At 37.7% G+C, this 18,551-nt stretch overlaps 2 protein-coding genes across 3 annotated transcripts in view; one reads left to right on the forward strand and one right to left on the reverse strand.

Annotated features, from left to right (window-relative positions):
* STK26 (serine/threonine kinase 26) overlaps positions 1-8,523 on the forward strand; it is a 59,429-nt gene extending 50,906 nt beyond the window's left edge. For both annotated transcript variants that reach the window (XM_012764744.2, XM_012764743.2), the window contains 8 exons: positions 986-1,094; positions 1,182-1,339; positions 2,401-2,586; positions 3,749-3,897; positions 4,865-4,958; positions 5,417-5,479; positions 5,550-5,686; positions 6,722-8,523. In XM_012764744.2, coding sequence (XP_012620198.2) covers positions 986-1,094; positions 1,182-1,339; positions 2,401-2,586; positions 3,749-3,897; positions 4,865-4,958; positions 5,417-5,479; positions 5,550-5,686; positions 6,722-6,746 — 921 coding nt within the window. In that variant the 3' untranslated portion in view covers positions 6,747-8,523. The remainder of the gene's footprint in view (positions 1-985; positions 1,095-1,181; positions 1,340-2,400; positions 2,587-3,748; positions 3,898-4,864; positions 4,959-5,416; positions 5,480-5,549; positions 5,687-6,721) is intronic.
* Positions 8,524-9,846: 1,323 nt separating this feature from the next.
* Positions 9,847-18,551, reverse strand: part of FRMD7 (FERM domain containing 7) — a 49,706-nt gene continuing 41,001 nt past the window's right edge. Inside the window, exons 7-12 of the mRNA XM_012764745.2 lie at positions 18,258-18,405; positions 16,448-16,543; positions 14,835-14,998; positions 13,426-13,494; positions 13,238-13,313; positions 9,847-11,830 (exon numbers count right to left, since the gene is read on the reverse strand). Coding sequence (XP_012620199.2) covers positions 10,736-11,830; positions 13,238-13,313; positions 13,426-13,494; positions 14,835-14,998; positions 16,448-16,543; positions 18,258-18,405 — 1,648 coding nt within the window. The 3' untranslated portion in view covers positions 9,847-10,735. The remainder of the gene's footprint in view (positions 11,831-13,237; positions 13,314-13,425; positions 13,495-14,834; positions 14,999-16,447; positions 16,544-18,257; positions 18,406-18,551) is intronic.

Consider the following 18,551-nt stretch of genomic DNA (forward strand, 5'->3'; position numbering starts at 1 on the left):
ATTCAGCATAAATATGGCATTCATGAAAGATGAAGTGCACAAGGTGCCAAAGAGCTGTGGATCCCTCCCAGTGTGAGGCAGAGTGGGCAATGTTTGATTTTCACCACCTCTTCCCTCCTTCCAACAAACAGAGCTCTGCCTCGGCTCTGACTTTAGATTCCCACCCTTTCCTGTAATAATATTGTACAGTCCACTGTTTGTGCTTTATGAGGTACCAGAATTTTAAAATAACCATTTATTTTAAAGAGAGATTTTCAGATATTCCATTACAAGTTCTCCTGAAACCTAATCATTGCTTTCCTTGTATTCCAGTTGGAACTATTGGCTTTGGTACAGGGATGGGGAAAGAAAGGGAAATGTGTTACATTTATTTGAAAAACATTATCCCTCCATGATTTAAAAAAATTTATAATGAAAGTCTGAATAGTTTAATTATTATATTCCTGGCTAAATTTACTATTTGAATCTCAGAAAGGCTCTATTCTTTAAAGTATTATGGAAACACATAAATGGCTGATGAATATGATCAAATAGTTGCTATGAAAATCTTATGCATTGTCTGATCTAAAAATCAGTTTAGTGTCAATATGTAATAACTTTTTAGCAGCAAATGTCAGAATTTATGTAGCTATTTCTTTTTTTCCATCTGAAGAAAAGATAGTTGGTTCTGTCATTATTTAAGCATATTTGTTAAATCTTTATAAATATTCAGGAACCTTAGAATTCAGAGCCTAGTATATAGGTGAAAGTGCTTGTATTATCTTTCAATATGAAATGTAATCACTTAAAAACCTGTTCAGCCTTCGGACTTCACTCTTTTGCTTTCTTCCTTCACATTAAAAATTTCGTCATTTGTTTAAATATTGGTTTAATAGACAGAACTGCCTCATGTATCTAAGTGATTCCCTTATTTCTAAAATATCAATTTTGAATTTTTTGTTTCCAACCTTTCATATGTGTGTATGTGTGTGTTTTGCCCGTTCAGCTTCGAGCTGGTCCATTTGATGAGTTCCAGATCGCTACCATGCTAAAGGAAATTTTGAAGGGTCTGGACTATCTGCATTCAGAGAAGAAAATTCACCGAGACATAAAAGGTATACAAAAGTCTAATATGAACCTGAGAAAAATAGGTACATTCTGAGGAAGCTGAGCTTTTTTTTCCTTTTCTTTTTTCTTCCTAGCTGCCAATGTCTTGCTCTCAGAACAAGGAGATGTTAAACTTGCTGACTTTGGAGTTGCTGGCCAGCTGACAGATACACAAATTAAAAGAAATACCTTTGTGGGAACTCCATTTTGGATGGCTCCTGAAGTTATTCAACAGTCAGCTTATGACTCAAAAGTAAAGTATTGCCTCTACAAACTATTTTGTTTTAGTTAATAAATTTTAGATACCTCACTGTCTTAGTTAATAAACTGCCTTATTTTTCCTTCTTTTTGCAAGTGTTTCTTAAGCTAGAGTTATATCATATTTTGCTACTTAATCATAAATTCATTTGATGCTGGTAATATTAGTAACCTATTTACTTCAGTTGCTTTCCATCCCACTTGGAATAAAATCCTAAGTCCCTACTGTGACATATGAGACTCTATGTGAGCTGGCCATTGTCTGCCTCTCCAGGCTCTTCTCTTACCACTCCCCCTCTATACTCTATCCACTTCAGCCACAGTGGCCTCATTGCTGTTCCTCAAGCATAGCAAATACACCTTGGCATCTAGGACCTTTGCAATTGCCCTTCCTTCTGTCTGGAATAACCTTCCTCCCAATTAAGTGTCTGCTGAAACATCACCTACACAGAGACGTCTTCCCTAGCCATCCTATGTAAATTTGCAACTCCCTTGACCCCATCATTTGTTATTCTCTTACTCTACTGTATTATTTTCTTCACAGAACTTAGCACCATCTGATGTCACATGATTTATTTATTTATCTGTCTCTCCTACTAGAATGTAAGCCTCTTGAAAGCAGGGATTTTTGTCTGGCTTATTTACCACCAGAATCTTCTCTGCCTAGAATGGTAGCTGGCACAAAGTCTGGAATTCAATATTTTTTTAATAAATGAATTCTAGTAATAGAAAGTTATTAACGTCACATTTCTTGAGAGACTTTAATACTGTATGACCATTAGATTCCACAGGCTATTTTGTGCCAGTATATTGGAATGGAGTTTGTTTGTTTATTTCAGCATTAAGGGGGTACACGTGTTTAGGTTGTGTATATTGCCTTTGCCCCACCTGAGTCAGAGCTTCAAGTGTGTCCATCCCCCAGACGGTGCACACCACACCCAATAACATTCATCGGGTGTTGGGCAGATGGTGAGGGGAGGAGCGGAATGGAGTTTCAAGGTGATATATATATATATATATGTATATATATTTTTTTTCTTTTTTGTCTTACCTTAGGCTGACATTTGGTCATTGGGAATTACTGCTATTGAACTAGCCAAGGGAGAGCCACCTAACTCCGATATGCATCCAATGCGAGTTCTGTTTCTTATTCCAAAAAACAATCCTCCAACTCTTATTGGAGACTTTACTAAGTCTTTTAAAGAGTTTATTGATGCTTGCCTGAACAAAGATCCATCATTTGTGAGTATATGTTGCTATTACTACCATTTGTTTTCCATTCTTAGATCTACTTATAATGAAAGTAGCTTTTCCTGCAATGGGGCATACGGTGCATGTGAATATTGTATAAGATCCATTTAAGAACCTGGTTTTTCCCTCTGCATTACTAATTGTATTCAATTCTTAACCAGATCTTCAGTTCCTTTCCTCTTTTCTCTGCATCTTTTTCTTGATCCCCAGCTTCTTCCTTATTCTACTGATCATTTCCTATTTCAAGGGGAAAGACATTCAAGAAATAAAGTTCATTTTATATTATGTCATTATTAAAGTATATGTATAAGTAAAATGGTTCTTATTCAACTGTTTTCATTTTTCATGAAAGTTATGTTTAACTATTTTTATTTCATGTTTACTGATTTTTTCTTTATTTTTATAGACATCCATGAGCTGTTAACATTAATGTTTAGAAATGTCAACATGAAGTTGTATACTTTTCCTAGTCTAGTGAGCATCGCTCATTTACTTGGCGAATTCGATTACAGTCATTTTACTTTTGTTAAAGCAAAGATGCTCTGTGACTTCTAGAGACTAGAAATATACAAGAATTGTCCAAGCTTGATATAAGTATTTTAAGTTGATAATAAACGTTATGATATTATTATAATAGAAGGGGAGGTATCCGTGGCCCCAGCACCTGGTGTTTGCATTTAATTGCAGTAGGAATTGAAGCTTGATGGAAAAGGGATTATAAAATGTGTGCAGATAATAACAAAATTAGGGGTTCATAAGATGTATGCAGATAATAACAAAATTGCGGCCTTGCTGGTTTTCGTCAGTTTTTCCAATTTATAGTAAGTGTAATTATTTTAAAGCATTTTATGAAATGCTTTTCAATTTTTACTTCACTTTCTAAATCCTATTTTTCTCTGCTTTTGAGAAGGCCCTGCCTGCCAGTTTGCCAGCTTCCTCATTAGGCTTCCACAAATTGGGGCACTAACTTTAATTTGGTTAACTTGAGCCACTTCAATAATAAAATTAGCTATTTTCCTATAGCATTTTAATTGTCTTTATGTCTATAGACATACTTTTATACCTTTAAGCTTAATAATTCAAATGATTTTTACCACCCCTTATAATCATAAAGAGTCTAAAAATAGTCATGCATCCTTCATTTTTTCCTTAGCGTCCTACAGCTAAAGAACTTCTGAAACACAAATTCATTGTAAAAAATTCAAAGAAGACTTCTTATCTGACCGAACTGATAGATCGATTTAAGAGATGGAAGGCAGAAGGGCACAGTGATGATGAATCTGATTCCGAGGGCTCTGATTCGTATGTAAAATTATTTAATTTGTGTGTGGGTAATGTTGCATATCTTTTTGCTATAATCCAGTCTGCTTGCTCTGGTATAAAATATAAACCATATTCCAAGGTTTCGCCTCAGAAACTGTTGAAGTCTTTCTCAGTCACAGTTTGTAGAATACAATGAATTTGGAAACATGTTTTTCTTGGAAGTGAGTAGCTCTAGTTTTAAATGGTCTCGGTCTAACCCCTAGTGGATACTTGAGTATATTACAAAATTTTGGAATAAGATTCAATTAAAGGTGTTACATCAGTGTTTACCCAAAGCAATAAGGAGCTATGTCTTCTCATACTTTGATGACAACCTGCAAAATCCCTCCGGAGAACTGACCTCCAGGCTTTTCCTACCTCTTGGCCACATACCAAACCATGATCAGAGTGGTACATTTAAATATTCAGTTATGTACGATTTTTACCTCTTGATCAAGTTGTGGTGTTTTTTAATGGCAGTAGTTATATGAACAATTCAACCTCTAAGTGCCTAACTTAATTTAGACTAGGAAAGTCTATAGGCTACACCAGAATTTATTCCCCCTTGCCCGACCTTTGAAAGGGGTAACATGTATCAGGATATTTTATACCCTGTTCTAATGGTTGTTAGCTTTAGCTGCCCATGAGAGTCACCCAAGGAACTTAAAGCAATCACAAGCCATGCTACTGGAGATCCTAATTCAGTCTGGGGAGTGGTGTGGGACAGGTATTTATATATGGTAGAAGGTCTCAATGGGATTCTGAACCATACCTAGAGTTGGGAACAACTGCTATTCTTTAGTAAAATGTAGCATTCACCTGAAACTGAGATCAAATACTTTTTTATATTATGGAATTTTAAACACTGGGACAGTTATCTCGTCCAATTCAACCTGCATTGGTTTGGTGTTTCCAACAAGCTAAATCATTTAGGAATTTACATGGGTGTCTTTGGCAATTTCCTTAGGGAATCCACCAGCAGGGAAAATAATACTCATCCTGAATGGAGCTTTACCACCGTGCGAAAGAAGCCTGATCCAAAGAAACTACAGAATGGCGCAGTATGTATATGGAGATAATCACTTCCTCTTGATAGACTTTTTAAATTATTTAGTGAGATTATAATGGCCCCAAATTGTTAGGATTTAATACCCCTAAATGCCTGGCTGCCTCATTATGTACATAGTATGCTTCATTTGTCATTAGTTTTGAGCTAATTAAGAAAAGGCAATAGAAATCATTTAAGTGGCCATTGGTATTTTTAAAATGCATTTCACCTAGAAACACATAAGCCCAGGAAATCCTAGATACCTGTTGTAATCCTAGAAGTTCAAGGCTTTCTAAATGATGAATGAAAATCAGTGATAGAAAGAAAGCATAGGGACTTACCTTATATAGAGTATTTGGGCAGTGGGGGTGGTTCATATCAGTTTCCATTTGTTATAGAATAGTTATAGAATAACTAAGAAAACATGAATATTTTAATTTCATGTGTATAATCTATATTATTTGTTCAAAGGAGCAAGATCTGGTGCAAACCCTGAGCTGTTTGTCAATGATAATCACACCTGCATTTGCTGAGGTAAGTGCAAGTCCATTAGCATTGGGTATCTATTTTAAATACTATATTTTAAATGTTATATCTTTCTCAGCTTAAACAGCAGGATGAGAATAATGCTAGCAGGAATCAGGCAATTGAAGAACTTGAGAAAAGTATTGCTGTGGCTGAAGCTGCCTGTCCTGGCATCACAGATAAAATGGTGAAGAAATTAATTGAAAAATTTCAAAAGTAAGTTTGAAATTTCATTGAAAAATTATTTTGCATTTTCTGTGGGCTGTTAATTAATGATACAATATAATTACCTTGATGCAATCATTTCAAGTATTTTTAATGAAGTAACCTTTAATATGTAGTTGTATGTTTGAAAACAGTTTTGTTTGTTGCCCATCTTAAACATTAGCTTTTGGGATTATTATCTTTACACACAACAAGGTAGTTTTCTGGTGAATAAAATGGCCTGGTTTTATTTTTCTTTCCCTGCTAGTAGGAGTATAGAAAAAGGTCATTGAGCATATTATTATTTGGGCTCTTATAAACATCATTTTGGGAATGCTTTCATTCTTGCCACTACCCCCAGAATTTGAAGAAACACCACTATTTGCATGTCTGCAGTGCTAAATTCCTAAGTTTGACCCCCACATAAAAAGTTAAGGAAAAGGTTTTAAGTAGAGGGACTAAAAGACCCATATATACCACTTTATTTTCAATGCTGTCTCTTGAAATATTAGCTTGATTTGTTCACATTCAAAGAAGTTTTTACATTTAATTTTTAAACTTTTTAAAATAAGACCTTTATATGCACACACACACACACACATATTAATACTTCTTAGCTCAAGCAAGCTAATTTTAGCCTTAATCCCATTATATCTCTTCTCAGCGCGTCTTTATATTTCTTTGTATTTGTGATATACTGGGATCAAGTTGGAACAAAATATGTGGCCTGTAAAATTACACACTCTCAAGGAGCTTTCTACCTGATTAGGCCCACTTGTACTCATAAACTAAAGCTCCCCTTATAATCCCTTAGTTTTCAATGGAAAACTTCCATCTATTTTCCAACTTGCAAACAATTGGAAGTTGTGAAATCAGATGCAGAAGGAATTTTTGAATTTTTTTTTCATATTTTAACATCTACATGATGAAATTCCATAGAAAGTATTTATCTCATTTGCTGAATCAGTTTCTTCATTGCGGAGTTTGTACAAATGAAAAACAAATATGCATATTGTGCAGCAATTTAAGTTTTTCTTAATTTTATAGGTGTTCAGCAGATGAATCTTCCTAAGAAACTTATTATTGGCTTCTGTTTCATATGAACCCAGAGAAACCCACCAAAGCTATTTCAAGCTTAACAATGCTTAGCTCGTGAGCTCCATGTGCCTTTTGGATCTTTGCAACATTGAAGATTTAGAAGAAGCTATTTGACTATTTTGTGATGGTGTTTGTCATTTTATATTTTAAAGAGATTATTTTGTAAGGAGTAACTTTTAATACTATAGTTTCGCCTGTATTCTAGTAAATGTTGAGATACAGTTTTGCTTTTAGGTATCATTATTTCTTAAGTTACTAGGATGAATACCTTTCATGTTTTGTTCTTTAGTTAACTGTACACTCATGAAACATACAGGTCTTTCAAAGTCATCCTAAATATTCAACTTTGTAAATTATCAAGCTTCGAAAAGCTTTTTTTAAAACATAAGCATATTCTAAAAATGACTATTGGTGGGGAAGTGAAAATAAGTTGTATCTTCTTAAAACTGAAGTTTTTAATAAGCTCTTCGAAATGAAATCTATAAAAGTATTGACTCATCTACCAAGTTGGTATGATATTCCAGGAAGCTCAATGATAATCACATTTGAGAGCCCTGTGTTTGAAGCATTTATAGGCAACATGTAGCAACAGAGGTACCTCTTGGTGTGCAGTATTTACCTTATCTTTTAAATAGAAGAGGCAATTAATCCTTATTTAACATGGTTAGAAATTTCAAGCAAGATCATTTAGCCAAGGATAGATTTTGTTGGTGATACTGGAGGAATTAGTCTGGCTTTGTGTTTTAAATCTTCAGCATACTATATGCTTGGATTTGGAGAGCTTTAAAAAAAAGCTGATTGTCGTGTGATTAAATACCTGATCAACAGGTATGAATATAACTTACACCAGCATATTTTTTCATGGTAGTGAATTATCCTATAAACTATTTATGCAGTCTTATTCTTCATAATTATTAGTCCATAAGCATCATTTGTTCATTTTTCAAAGAGTATTTAAATGAGCATTTTCTAGTTCATATGAAAATAACCACAGTACAAGATGATTTCTGTCCATTCGAACATAAGTTAGATTGTACAGTTAATTTTCACTTATATTTATGGTACTATTAAGTGGGTAATACCTTTTCCTTTTAAGCCCAATATATATATTATGCCTTCCTAAGTTCTGAACTGGGGCTATATTTCAGTAGTTGTAGAATTATTGATATTAGTTAGTTTTGATAGTTAATGTTTTATTGTTTTGATCTGCACAATTTGGCTTTTGCACAATTCATTTTTTATCTGAATAATTGCCAAATATTAGAAGAAAGGTGTTCTTCAGGTAAAGAATACAGATTTCAGTCTAAGTGGCCATCACATCTTCTTTTTAAAAAAAAAAAAACATAATATAGATACTTGAGAAAGTTATTGTGGTGTCATATGTTAAGAAAATTGTTTTAATTGGTGCCTATGCTGTAACAATTACTTTTAATGTATTGTATTTTGAAGTAATGGTTCAGTTAAATTTTTCACCTGCTATGTAACTGCAACTCAATCACAGTTTATAAACTGTAGAGTTCTGGAAATTAATTTTGCAACTCATATCATGGATTTAAATGAATATTTTTATAAAAGTAAAAGCAACAAATTTATAAATTGCTTATTTGAAACTTCGCAACACAATTGTATCCCAAATACAAATTTTATTGTTTATTCATTATAGTTATTAGTCCTGTAAACTGTTTCTAGGTGAAGCATACGTATTCCAGTGTTTTTGGGTTTTTAAAAATAAATATTTAAATTTCATGGTCCTCAATGTTTCTTTTCCTTGAAGTGGAGATGTGGTGTGGTGTTTCATTTGTTTCAAATTATTCCTCCTTTGACCTTTAATTTATTGTTGGAACACTAAAACCAAAGTTTCTGTTGGAAACTAGAAGATATTCCTCACATTTTATTAAGCATTGATTATAGCTACAATGAGTATCTGTCCTGATTTCTGCCTCCTGTCTTGACAAAATTATTAAAGAGGTCCCCTTTCACTGGAAAATGTCCTGGGTTGGACAATAAATTATATGGTCACCCTAATCACTGCTTTATTAGGAGACCATATGTAGACATAAATTTAGCGAAGATTTTCAGAAACTGAGATGAGCAATAGCATATAACATAAAGGAGTTTGAGTTTTTCTTAAAGAAAAGGTTGAGGGTGAATGTAATATATAATAGCTCCAGGGATCTATAGGATTAATATATAGGTGATTGGGCTTCAATATATTTTTATTTTTAAATAGCTACTCTAGACTTGTGAGTTATTGGAAAAGAAAGTGCTAGAATGTAGGAAAGGGGTGGAATGAGACATATCAAAAGGGATTTTTCTAATGTAAGGACTAGGAGCGTAAGGAAACTGTTCCATACATCTTTTCTCCATTAAGTTATATGTACCAATAGCTTGCCCCTATAATTGCATCATTTCTTTGAGGTTAGTACTTTATATTATCTTGTAAATATATTGGATTTAACATTAAAATCAATAAACAAAGTTCTCAAATAGGATGCTATACCTTCCAGAAGGACCAGTAAGGAAATTCTAAATGGATTCAGAATAGAATTTTCATTCATTAACTCTGCCTGATGTCAGAACTATCCTTTCTCTTTTCAGCTCCTCTTCCATTCTACCACTTTTTTGCCCCAACCATACATTTTTACTCACCTCCCTCCTTTTCCTTGTTCTGTAACTGTCCCTTCCCTTAGCATTAGACAAGAACCAATCACTTCTGAAATTGATTAAAACAAAGTCTGTGCTTATAACTTATTTTTTAATTACATGGATTTTCCATTACTGTTTATTACAATGACATTCATCTCATTTCCTTGCCTATGTACATGCAAAAACATTGGCAAAAAATAAATTCTGGCAGGAAATATTACATAAACTGACCTTTTAATGGCTATCTTTACTACATATAGTAGATAGTTAAGAATATAGAAGTTATACATCAAACATCATAACATCCTTACCAGGTATGTATATGGCTTTAGAAATTGATTTAATTCATTAATTTCCTAGGTTTAGAATTCTGCCAAGTCCTAGATTCATTCTAAACTTGTATTCTGTTGAGAAGATCTATGCCACCACCTTGTACCTGAGGATTTAGGAGGGCCATGCTCCCCTACATATGTTAAAACATATGAACTTTTTAAACATAAAACAAGACCATTTTTACTGGGCTACACACAAATAATAAGGACTGAAACCTTTGTTCAGTATTGTTTAAGAACAAAATGATCAACACAGTCACAATCTACTAAATCACTAGATGTCATTAGAAACCAATTCCATATGCCAACCCATACTATGACCATTCTTCAGTGTTGAAGAACCTGACCTTCACCTATAATGTCTCTGTGAGGAAATGTGTAACGGAGATGGCATACCCACCTTGCCCCACCACGGTGCTGGTGAGTAGAGGGCATGTTACAGAATCCTTGCAGAGGGAATAGAAGTGTGAAGCTCGAGGAATGAGGCAGCAGCTTTCCATAAGCTAGGTGCCCCAAATTAGAAGATTCCCTTAACACCAATAAATTCATAGTAATTAAGAAAATGGGGCCGGGCGCGGTGGCTCACGCCTGTTATCCTAGCTCTCTGGGAGGCCGAGGCGGGTGGATTGCTCGAGGTCAGGAGTTCGAAACCAGCCTGAGCAAGAGCGAAACCCCGTCTCTACTATAAATAGAAAGAAATTAATTGGCCAACTAATATATATACAAAAAATTAGCCAGGCATGGTGGCAAATGCCTGTAGTCCCAGCTACTCGGGAGGCTGAGGCAGGAGGATTGCTTGAGCCAGGAGTTTGAGGTTGCTGTGAGCTAGGCTGACGCCACGGCACTCACTCTAGCCTGGACAACAAAGCGAGACTCTGTCTCAAAAAAAAAAAAAAAGAAAATGGTTTCTACAAAAGGTTCATTATTTTTTGCCTAAGTTGATAACATGGAACCGGCCCCAAAATGTTCATAGAATTTACACTTTTTAAGCTAAAAAGTAATTACATGGTTTTAGCAAAGTCCTGTCTTCAGCGGTTGGTGTGTTGAAAGAAACATCTTCATCTTCTTCATCTAGCTGTAGACTACCAGAAGACAAGCGGATTCTGGCCATGGGTGACCTTATTCCTTTGCCATACAAAGAGTAGTAGTCTGGTTTAAGAATCTCTGATTCCAAATCACTGGATTCACTAGCTACATATCTTTCTGCTGTACTCTGATCGGTTAGAACTGCTGGGAACTCCTGCTCGTCAAACATACATGTAAACAGGTCTGCTTTACGACTGAGAGCAGGACAAGGCCCTAAAGGTCTAAATTCTGACCCAAAAGGAAAACGGATGGTTTTCATGTCTGATTGACTCTGGGACCGTTTGGGGGTTTGCTCTGGAATGTTATATGCAAACGTGTCTTCTAAATTTGGGTCTTCCTCTTCTAGATCTACGTTGATGTTGCTCCTACCGCTAGTCCTGGCCATCGCTTCATGGAGTTCTTGAAGGTCTTGCTGAAAGCTCTTCATTCTGATATTTCTTGGGCTTCTTTTGGCTGACTTCATTGCAGTTAGCTCTATATAGCTGTCTGGCCTTGAGCCTTCCTCTGCCAAGATTGGAGATTGTCTTGACACCTGAGGTGGCTTGTCCACATAAAAAAAGACTTGGGGAGGCATGATATCAACCTGCTGACTAGTACAAGGAATATAGGGCACATCTGTGTAAGTTAGCTGCCTTGCTGGACTCACTTTGCTTGTGAGGCCAGAAGACGTGCTCATGTGACTGTCAGCAAACTTACAGCTTGTTTGGAAGGAGCTTAGAGGACTCCTCTCCTCAAAGAAGTCTCTGGGATCAGGGTCAGGATCAGGGTAAGTGTTAAAGACAGGGTCTGTATAAATAAAAGGGAAAGAGGAACTGCTTTGGGACTGATGTAACAATGTGGGATCCGCCTCTGGTTTGGAATGCTCTAGTTCGGCTGCAAATGTCACCTCCACTGCAGAGTTCCTCCTCCTGCTGTCCAGCACGGGCTCAGACGCGTGCACTCCATTCACATTTCGGTAGTACCCGCCACCATATGCTAGCCTCAAATCTTCCACCTTGAGAGAAAGGACACATTGGTGAAAGAAGGAGAAAGCCATTTAGTTGGGGTGGGGGCAGGGATCTACATTAGCCTCGAATTTTGAAAAGGTAGTTTTTCACATGATCATTTCAATCCGGGTTCTGCTCCAGGGTGGATAAATATATAAAGGATGATAACTTGTACCACATGCCCATTTCTGTGTTAAAATGTACACATGACACTATTCTTTCTCAATGCCATCCCACTTCCAGACTCTGAATGTATGTACTTCAAGCGTTTGGATTGGTAGCTATATGGCTATCAATGAACCAGGAGACCTGTGTTGTTAGTCCTGTCTCTGTCTCTGACTTGCTGTGTGACCTTAGACAACTCTTCCAACCTTGCTGCTTCAGCCTCCTCTCTATTTCCTGTAAGATGGTGCAGAGGAGGGCTGTGATTGGCATGGAAGAATCATATACTAGATGGTCCCTTTCATCATTATATCTGATGCCTTTTGGATACAAACTGCCTGTGACTTGAATGAAGCCATGAGAGTTTGTGAGACCTATAATTATTTTTTTACAGAAAGCAAGAGGCCAGGCGCAGTGGCTCACACCTGTAATCCTAGCACTCTGGGAGGCCGAGACGGGCGGATTGCTCAAGGTCAGGTGTTCGAAACCAGCCTGAGCAAGAGCGAGATCCCGTTTCTACTATAAATAGAAAGATATTAATTGGCCAAATAAAATATAGAAAAAATTAGCTGGGCATGGTGGTGCATGCCTATAGTCCCAGCTACTCGGGAGGCTGAGGCAGGAGGATTGCTTGAGCCCAGGAGATTGAGGTTGCTGTGAGCTAGGCTGACGCCATGGCACTCACTCTAGCCTGGGCAACAAAGCGAGACTCTGTCTCAAAAAAAAAAAAAAAAAAGAAAAAAGAAAGCAAGAGAAAAATAATTAACAAGGTTCATACTATAAATTTCAAAGGAAGTCATCATCTCACAGTATTAGGGGATCAACACTTTGTCTTTAAATTAAGTTACAGAATTAAATTACACAGCAAAAATATTTTAAAACCTTAACCCAAGATCTTATACCTTCCTCTTAAGATTCTCATAGATTAAAAAAAGCAGAGCTTTTGTTTTTAAAAATTCAAAGCCATAGAAATTCGTTTGGATCTGCATTTTGCAAGATGTTAACAATATAGGTTGCAATTTGAAGATATGCCAGATCCTTCCAGTCTATAAGGTACACACGAGTGGTAGTTTGCTAAATAGTCTTCTATTGGCAGGAAAGACTGAGCTGACAGACCTTCTCGGGAGGCTAACCTACTCAAACAGAGTAACCCTTTTACACACTGGGATTCTGGCAGAATCCATTCTTGGAAGCATTTGAAATTTGGACGAATGACATTTAACTAAAGAAGTAGGAATTTTCAGAAAGCTTACTTGTTTTGACACATCAGAGAGGAGGTCTGGCGAGGACCTGCACTGTCGTTCATGGTACTGAGATGGATAATGCTTCCTGAAATCCCCAAACAGAGAAGTCATTGAAATGGCCCTCCTGTGAATACCAGGACACATATAAATCTCGAAATGCAACTTGAAATCAACATGAGATAAACAAAAGCATGTACCTTTCAAATGGCAAGCTCTTCAACCTCCCTTTTTTCCCATATTCCAAAAGTTGCCTTTGAGTTCTTCCACTATTATAAGGAAAAGATAAAAACTATTAATTGAATCAGAAGCCAATAGACTACTAAAAGTTGGAAGCCTCATTTTTTTGAAACCCAGAGAGTCTGGATGAATGACATATGTTGTGAATTTTTGTCCATCACATTAGTGCTAACACCTACTTGCCCAAGGACCAGGCAGAGAGCAACCTCAACTCCTAAGAACGCAGCCCTTTTTAAAACACTGCTGAGCAGGGATACACAACAGCTAAAAATTTGGAATTTTAAAACTAACACACTTTCCTTCAAAGGCCTTTCTTCTACCTCCAAATCAGAGTCAACTGACTTATTTTACGTACTACTTCTAATGAGGTTATTTATCTGGTTTCCCAATCCATGATAGAAGAAAAGCAGCTAACTAAACAGTAGAAAAGGATTGCTCCAGTCAGGCATACACTAGCAAAGAAAGCCAGCTCACTGCTGGGAGAAAAAAAGAGCCAAAAAAGAAATCACAAGAATAATAAAACCCAAAAAGTCTGGGCCATTTATCACTGAAGTGCAGGGCCTGACATGCTTCCCCCGCCCTGAGGCCATCACTGCTCTACAGCTGCCTGCAAAGGATAATAAGTGATGTTTATAATAACTCAGGTCATTAAGAAAAGGGCAAAATATGCTCAGTATCATCTGTTTCAGAAGGCAGAGATTTGTAGAATGTGCTCTGAAAAGAGTCCATCAGAAATATGTCAGGTTTTTAGATCTCAATTTTGACTAAGTCAGGATTCCACTATTAGAAAAATCCTTTATGTGGAAGCATTCGATCCACATTTTTTTAACTTTACCTAAGAGTTTTGAAAAGCTCTTCAGAAAAATTCCTAGGCTGGTGAGTTCAAGTAAAAATAAGATCTTAATTCAGCCTCGCTTCTATTCCTCCAAGGTGTGACCTGCAGTGAGGAGCCTCCAGCGCCATATTGCTCAATCTTTTTAATCCCTTATACCCTCCAGTGCTTTCTCATTCTATCTTTTAATACCAAAAGGATGTCTGTTGAGCTTTCCTTTCCATGGCTTGCATATAAGTTGGATATATGGGGGAAAAAATAGGCTGATTGAACATATATTCTCAAACTACGTATGTCCCCATGACCCTTGCTGAAATTCTGATCCCACCTTGGGTAGGGTGTCCCCCTCCCCCTGCTTCCAAGTTAGGAAACATTGACTTAATGTGTCACACAGAGAATGAGCAGTAAAGGGTATGATCTTTGAAGTGACTGAAATGGATTATTTATGGCTCCCAGAGTTGGAACAACTCCTATGCCTCCCATGTTATTTGAAAAGAAGCAATGTGTGTAGTTTGCCTGTGTGTGATATTTAATTACCTGTAGCGGAAACTTGAGCCCTTGCTGCAGAGTAGGGTTTTAGGCTTTGATTTGGGCTCTTCAGAAAGCCTAAAGAAAGCATGGTACTCCACACAAGTCTTCCAGAAAGCCTTGCAGGCATCTCGGCTGGCCATGGTGAACTCCAAGGTGTCCTTGCACAGCACCTGTATAAACCAATTTCCATGAAGCAAAACATCCTTTAGGAATATCAAAGACCTTCAAATTCCAACCCTTCCAAACTATCGGTCCAGCAGCCCATGCAGCTTCTGATTTTCCACTTGGCTCCCTGTAGGCTTCACACCTACTGAAACCTAATGATTGGCAACCTTCTGAGGAAGAGACAGGGCCACTGCTCACAAACAGAGCCTTCTCTAAGAAGCAAATCTTGCTTTGCACACTCCCCTCACCTTAAATGCTTTTTCACTCCCTCATCTCTGCCAGGAACATTTTTATGAAGTTGTAAATTAGGTTAAAATGAACATCAAAGGGCATCTTTTCAAGGTGACAAGAAGTTATAAATGACCAACAGGAAAGGGGAGGGAGGAAGAGATTTCCTTACAGATGGAAGGGTTTATAGGATGATTACATGCACATGAGTCTTTTTAATATACCAGCTAGAAACACTTCCTCTATATGCTGTTTTATTCTATGATGTTCTATATTGCTCACTTAGCTTATTCTAATATTTCCTAGGGGAGCTTGGCCTTCCATACACAAAGTTCAAGTTTTCCCCATTCCCTCACTCCCTATACAGCCCCCAAAACCCAAGGCTACACAGTGTGTTTGCAGCCTTGTTTTCAGCAGCCCCATCAACCCACTACACTGACTCCCCTTTTCTTGTTCCTTTCCAGGTTCCAATATGCAGCCCCTGAGGCTCTCCATGAGCTTCACATTGGATCCAGTCTCCTGAACTGCTCAAGTGAACACTTTTATATATGATCAAAATCCAGAGAATGAAGCCCAAACTGCTGGATCTTCAGTAGGTCAACAATTAGTTAATACACATTTTTCATTTTTGTATGATCATAAAAGAACACCCTTTCTAGCACCAACGTCTCCTGTGTACAATGCAGCTTTGCAAAATAATTGCTTCTTTTGCTTACATGTATACCCCCTCCCACATTGTGCTTGGCTTTGGCATATGGTAGGTGTTCAATAATTTTTGCTTAAGGAAAGTGGTGAAGATACTTTGTAAAACATAACAGATAACATCAAATGAATATGTCCTTAGTCCTGGATCTGGTCACTCCCATTTGATTCATCAAATCCCTAGTTGCCATGAAGACTTGCCTTTTAGCCCAGCTACCCCATTTTCCTAATACTTTATTCATTTCAAACTGCCAATCAGATTTCTCAGTGTTTTACCTTTAGTAAAAATGGGACTAAAGCTCTGTAGAGGCACAAGAAAAGGCACATTGCCCCTCAGGGCCAGCCAGCTCTCACCACTTGTATTTAAACCATTTATAGAAACAACCCTAAAATTCTAAGTGAACAGAAAGTATATATATATATATATATATATATATACACACATATATATATATATACACATACATATATATATATATACATACATATATATATACACACATATATATTAGAAAGCTACTTACCAAGATGTTGGCATGGAGTTTGATAAGAAAATGCTTTCTCTTAAAACTCAACTTGCGGATTTTCGCCCAGTTGAAAGTATTGATCTTTGTATTTCCCTATAAAGAAACACATGGTAAGTTTCAGAATGTGTCAACACAAGTTGGCCTATAAAACAGTGCAAACCTGATAGAAAATGCACTTCATAGGGCCAGGCGTGGTGGCTCACGCCTATAATTCTAGCACTCTGGGAGGCTGAGGTGGAGGATCACTCAAGGTCAGGAGTTCGAAACCAGCCTGAGCAAGAGTGAGACCCCGTCTCCACTAAAAATAGAAAGAAAGTAATTGGCCAACTAAAAATATATAGAAAAAATTAGCCGGGCATGGTGGTGCATGCCTATAGTCCCAGCTACTTGGGAGGCTGAGGCAGGAGGATTGCTTGAGCCCAGGAGTTTGAGGTTGCTGTGAGCTAGGCTGACGCCACGGCACTGTAGCCCAGGAAACAGAGTGACACTCTGTCTCAAAAAAACAAAAAAAAGAGGCCGGGTGCGGTGGCTCACACCTATAATCCTAGCTCTCTGGGAGGCCAAGGCGGGTGGATTGTTTAAGCTCAGGAGTTCAAACCCAACCTGAGCAAGAGCGAGACCCCGTCTCTACTATAAATAGAAAGAAATTAATTGGCCAACTAATATATATATAGAAAAAAATTAGCCGGGAATGGTGGCGCATGCCTGTAGTCCCAGCTACTCGGGAGGCTGAGGCAGCAGGATTGCTTGAGCCCAGGAGTCTGAGGTTGCTGTGAGCTAGGCTGACGCCATGGCACTCACTCTAGCCCGGGCAACAAAGTGAGACTCTGTCTCAAAAAAAACAAAAAAAAAAAAAAAAAGAAAATGCACTTCGTGAATGGGACCACCCTTGACCCATCTCTCATGTAGATTAATCCTATCACACTAGGTAGAAGGTATGGCCAAAGAGGGCATTCCAGGTGGGATACAAGGCTGCTGTGGAATGCAGGCAAGAAGGGGGGTGCCTAGGGAAGATTCCTATCCAGGACAGGGAGATCACAATAGGAAAGGATTACTGTAATAGCATCTCTAATCTCGCCCCTTTCTCATGTTTCCAGATTCATCTGCTAAGAAAAATAAAATGCCCTCTCTCTTTTGCCACTCCATTTGTTCACATAACTTTAGTAGCTCCTCACTGCCTGCATCAGGTCTTGGCTGTATCTCACTGCCCCATTTATACTGAATATACAACCTACAGTCCCATTGCCCCCCAAAACACCATTATATCCAACTCTGTGCTTTTCTCCTGTAGTCTCATTCTCCCTACCCAAAAAGCCTTCCACATAGTCAAGCCTTCTTGTCAGCTCAGACAGAACCTCCTCTAGCATATTCTATTTGATTACTGCAGGCTTCAACCATTCCTAGCTCCTCTAAACCCTTTTGCCTTTCCTGGTCTGCCCAAACAGTTTAGTTTTCTTCGGTTGTTGTTTGTGCAATAGGGAATCTATTTACATTGTCCAAAAATCAAAGGTATACAAAAAGATATATATGTTGAGAAGTCTTACTCTTATTACTGTCACTCCTACTTCTGTCCCCCTGTAACTATTCCCTACAGGTACCCATGTTTATCAGTTTGTAATGCATACTTGTCATGCAACTGAAGGTAAATATAATAGATTAACTATCAATTACAAGTAAATACAATAAATCACTTCCTTTTCCAGCTGGTGGGAAGACTGAGGCGTGGAATCACTTTGGGAATGAACACCCGAGTTTGAGCCAAGATAACGCCCTCAAGCTGAAGGGCTTGAGAGGAAAGAGCTGTTACCCGTAACACCAGGACTCCCATGTGAGCAACAGCCAGGTGAATCTGCGTCCCTTCGCCATCACTGGCAGGGTGAGGCCTGATGCCATACATATCCAGCTTCCTTGCTATGTCCAGTAGCAGAACGTCAGATTCAGCTGGGCTCCTGCCACTGAAAAGGGAAAGAATTTATGAGCCTAATAAATGCAGCAAGAATGACACTTCCACCATAAGTGCTTCACGAGGAGCTCAGCATTTTCTTGAGCCTAAAGCTTCTCAGGCTTAAGGGCTTGCTTTTAAGAGGCTGTCCCCAACTTC

This window comes from Microcebus murinus, chromosome X, assembly GCF_040939455.1.
Source record: "Microcebus murinus isolate Inina chromosome X, M.murinus_Inina_mat1.0, whole genome shotgun sequence".
In the NCBI taxonomy this organism is placed as follows: domain Eukaryota; kingdom Metazoa; phylum Chordata; class Mammalia; order Primates; family Cheirogaleidae; genus Microcebus; species Microcebus murinus.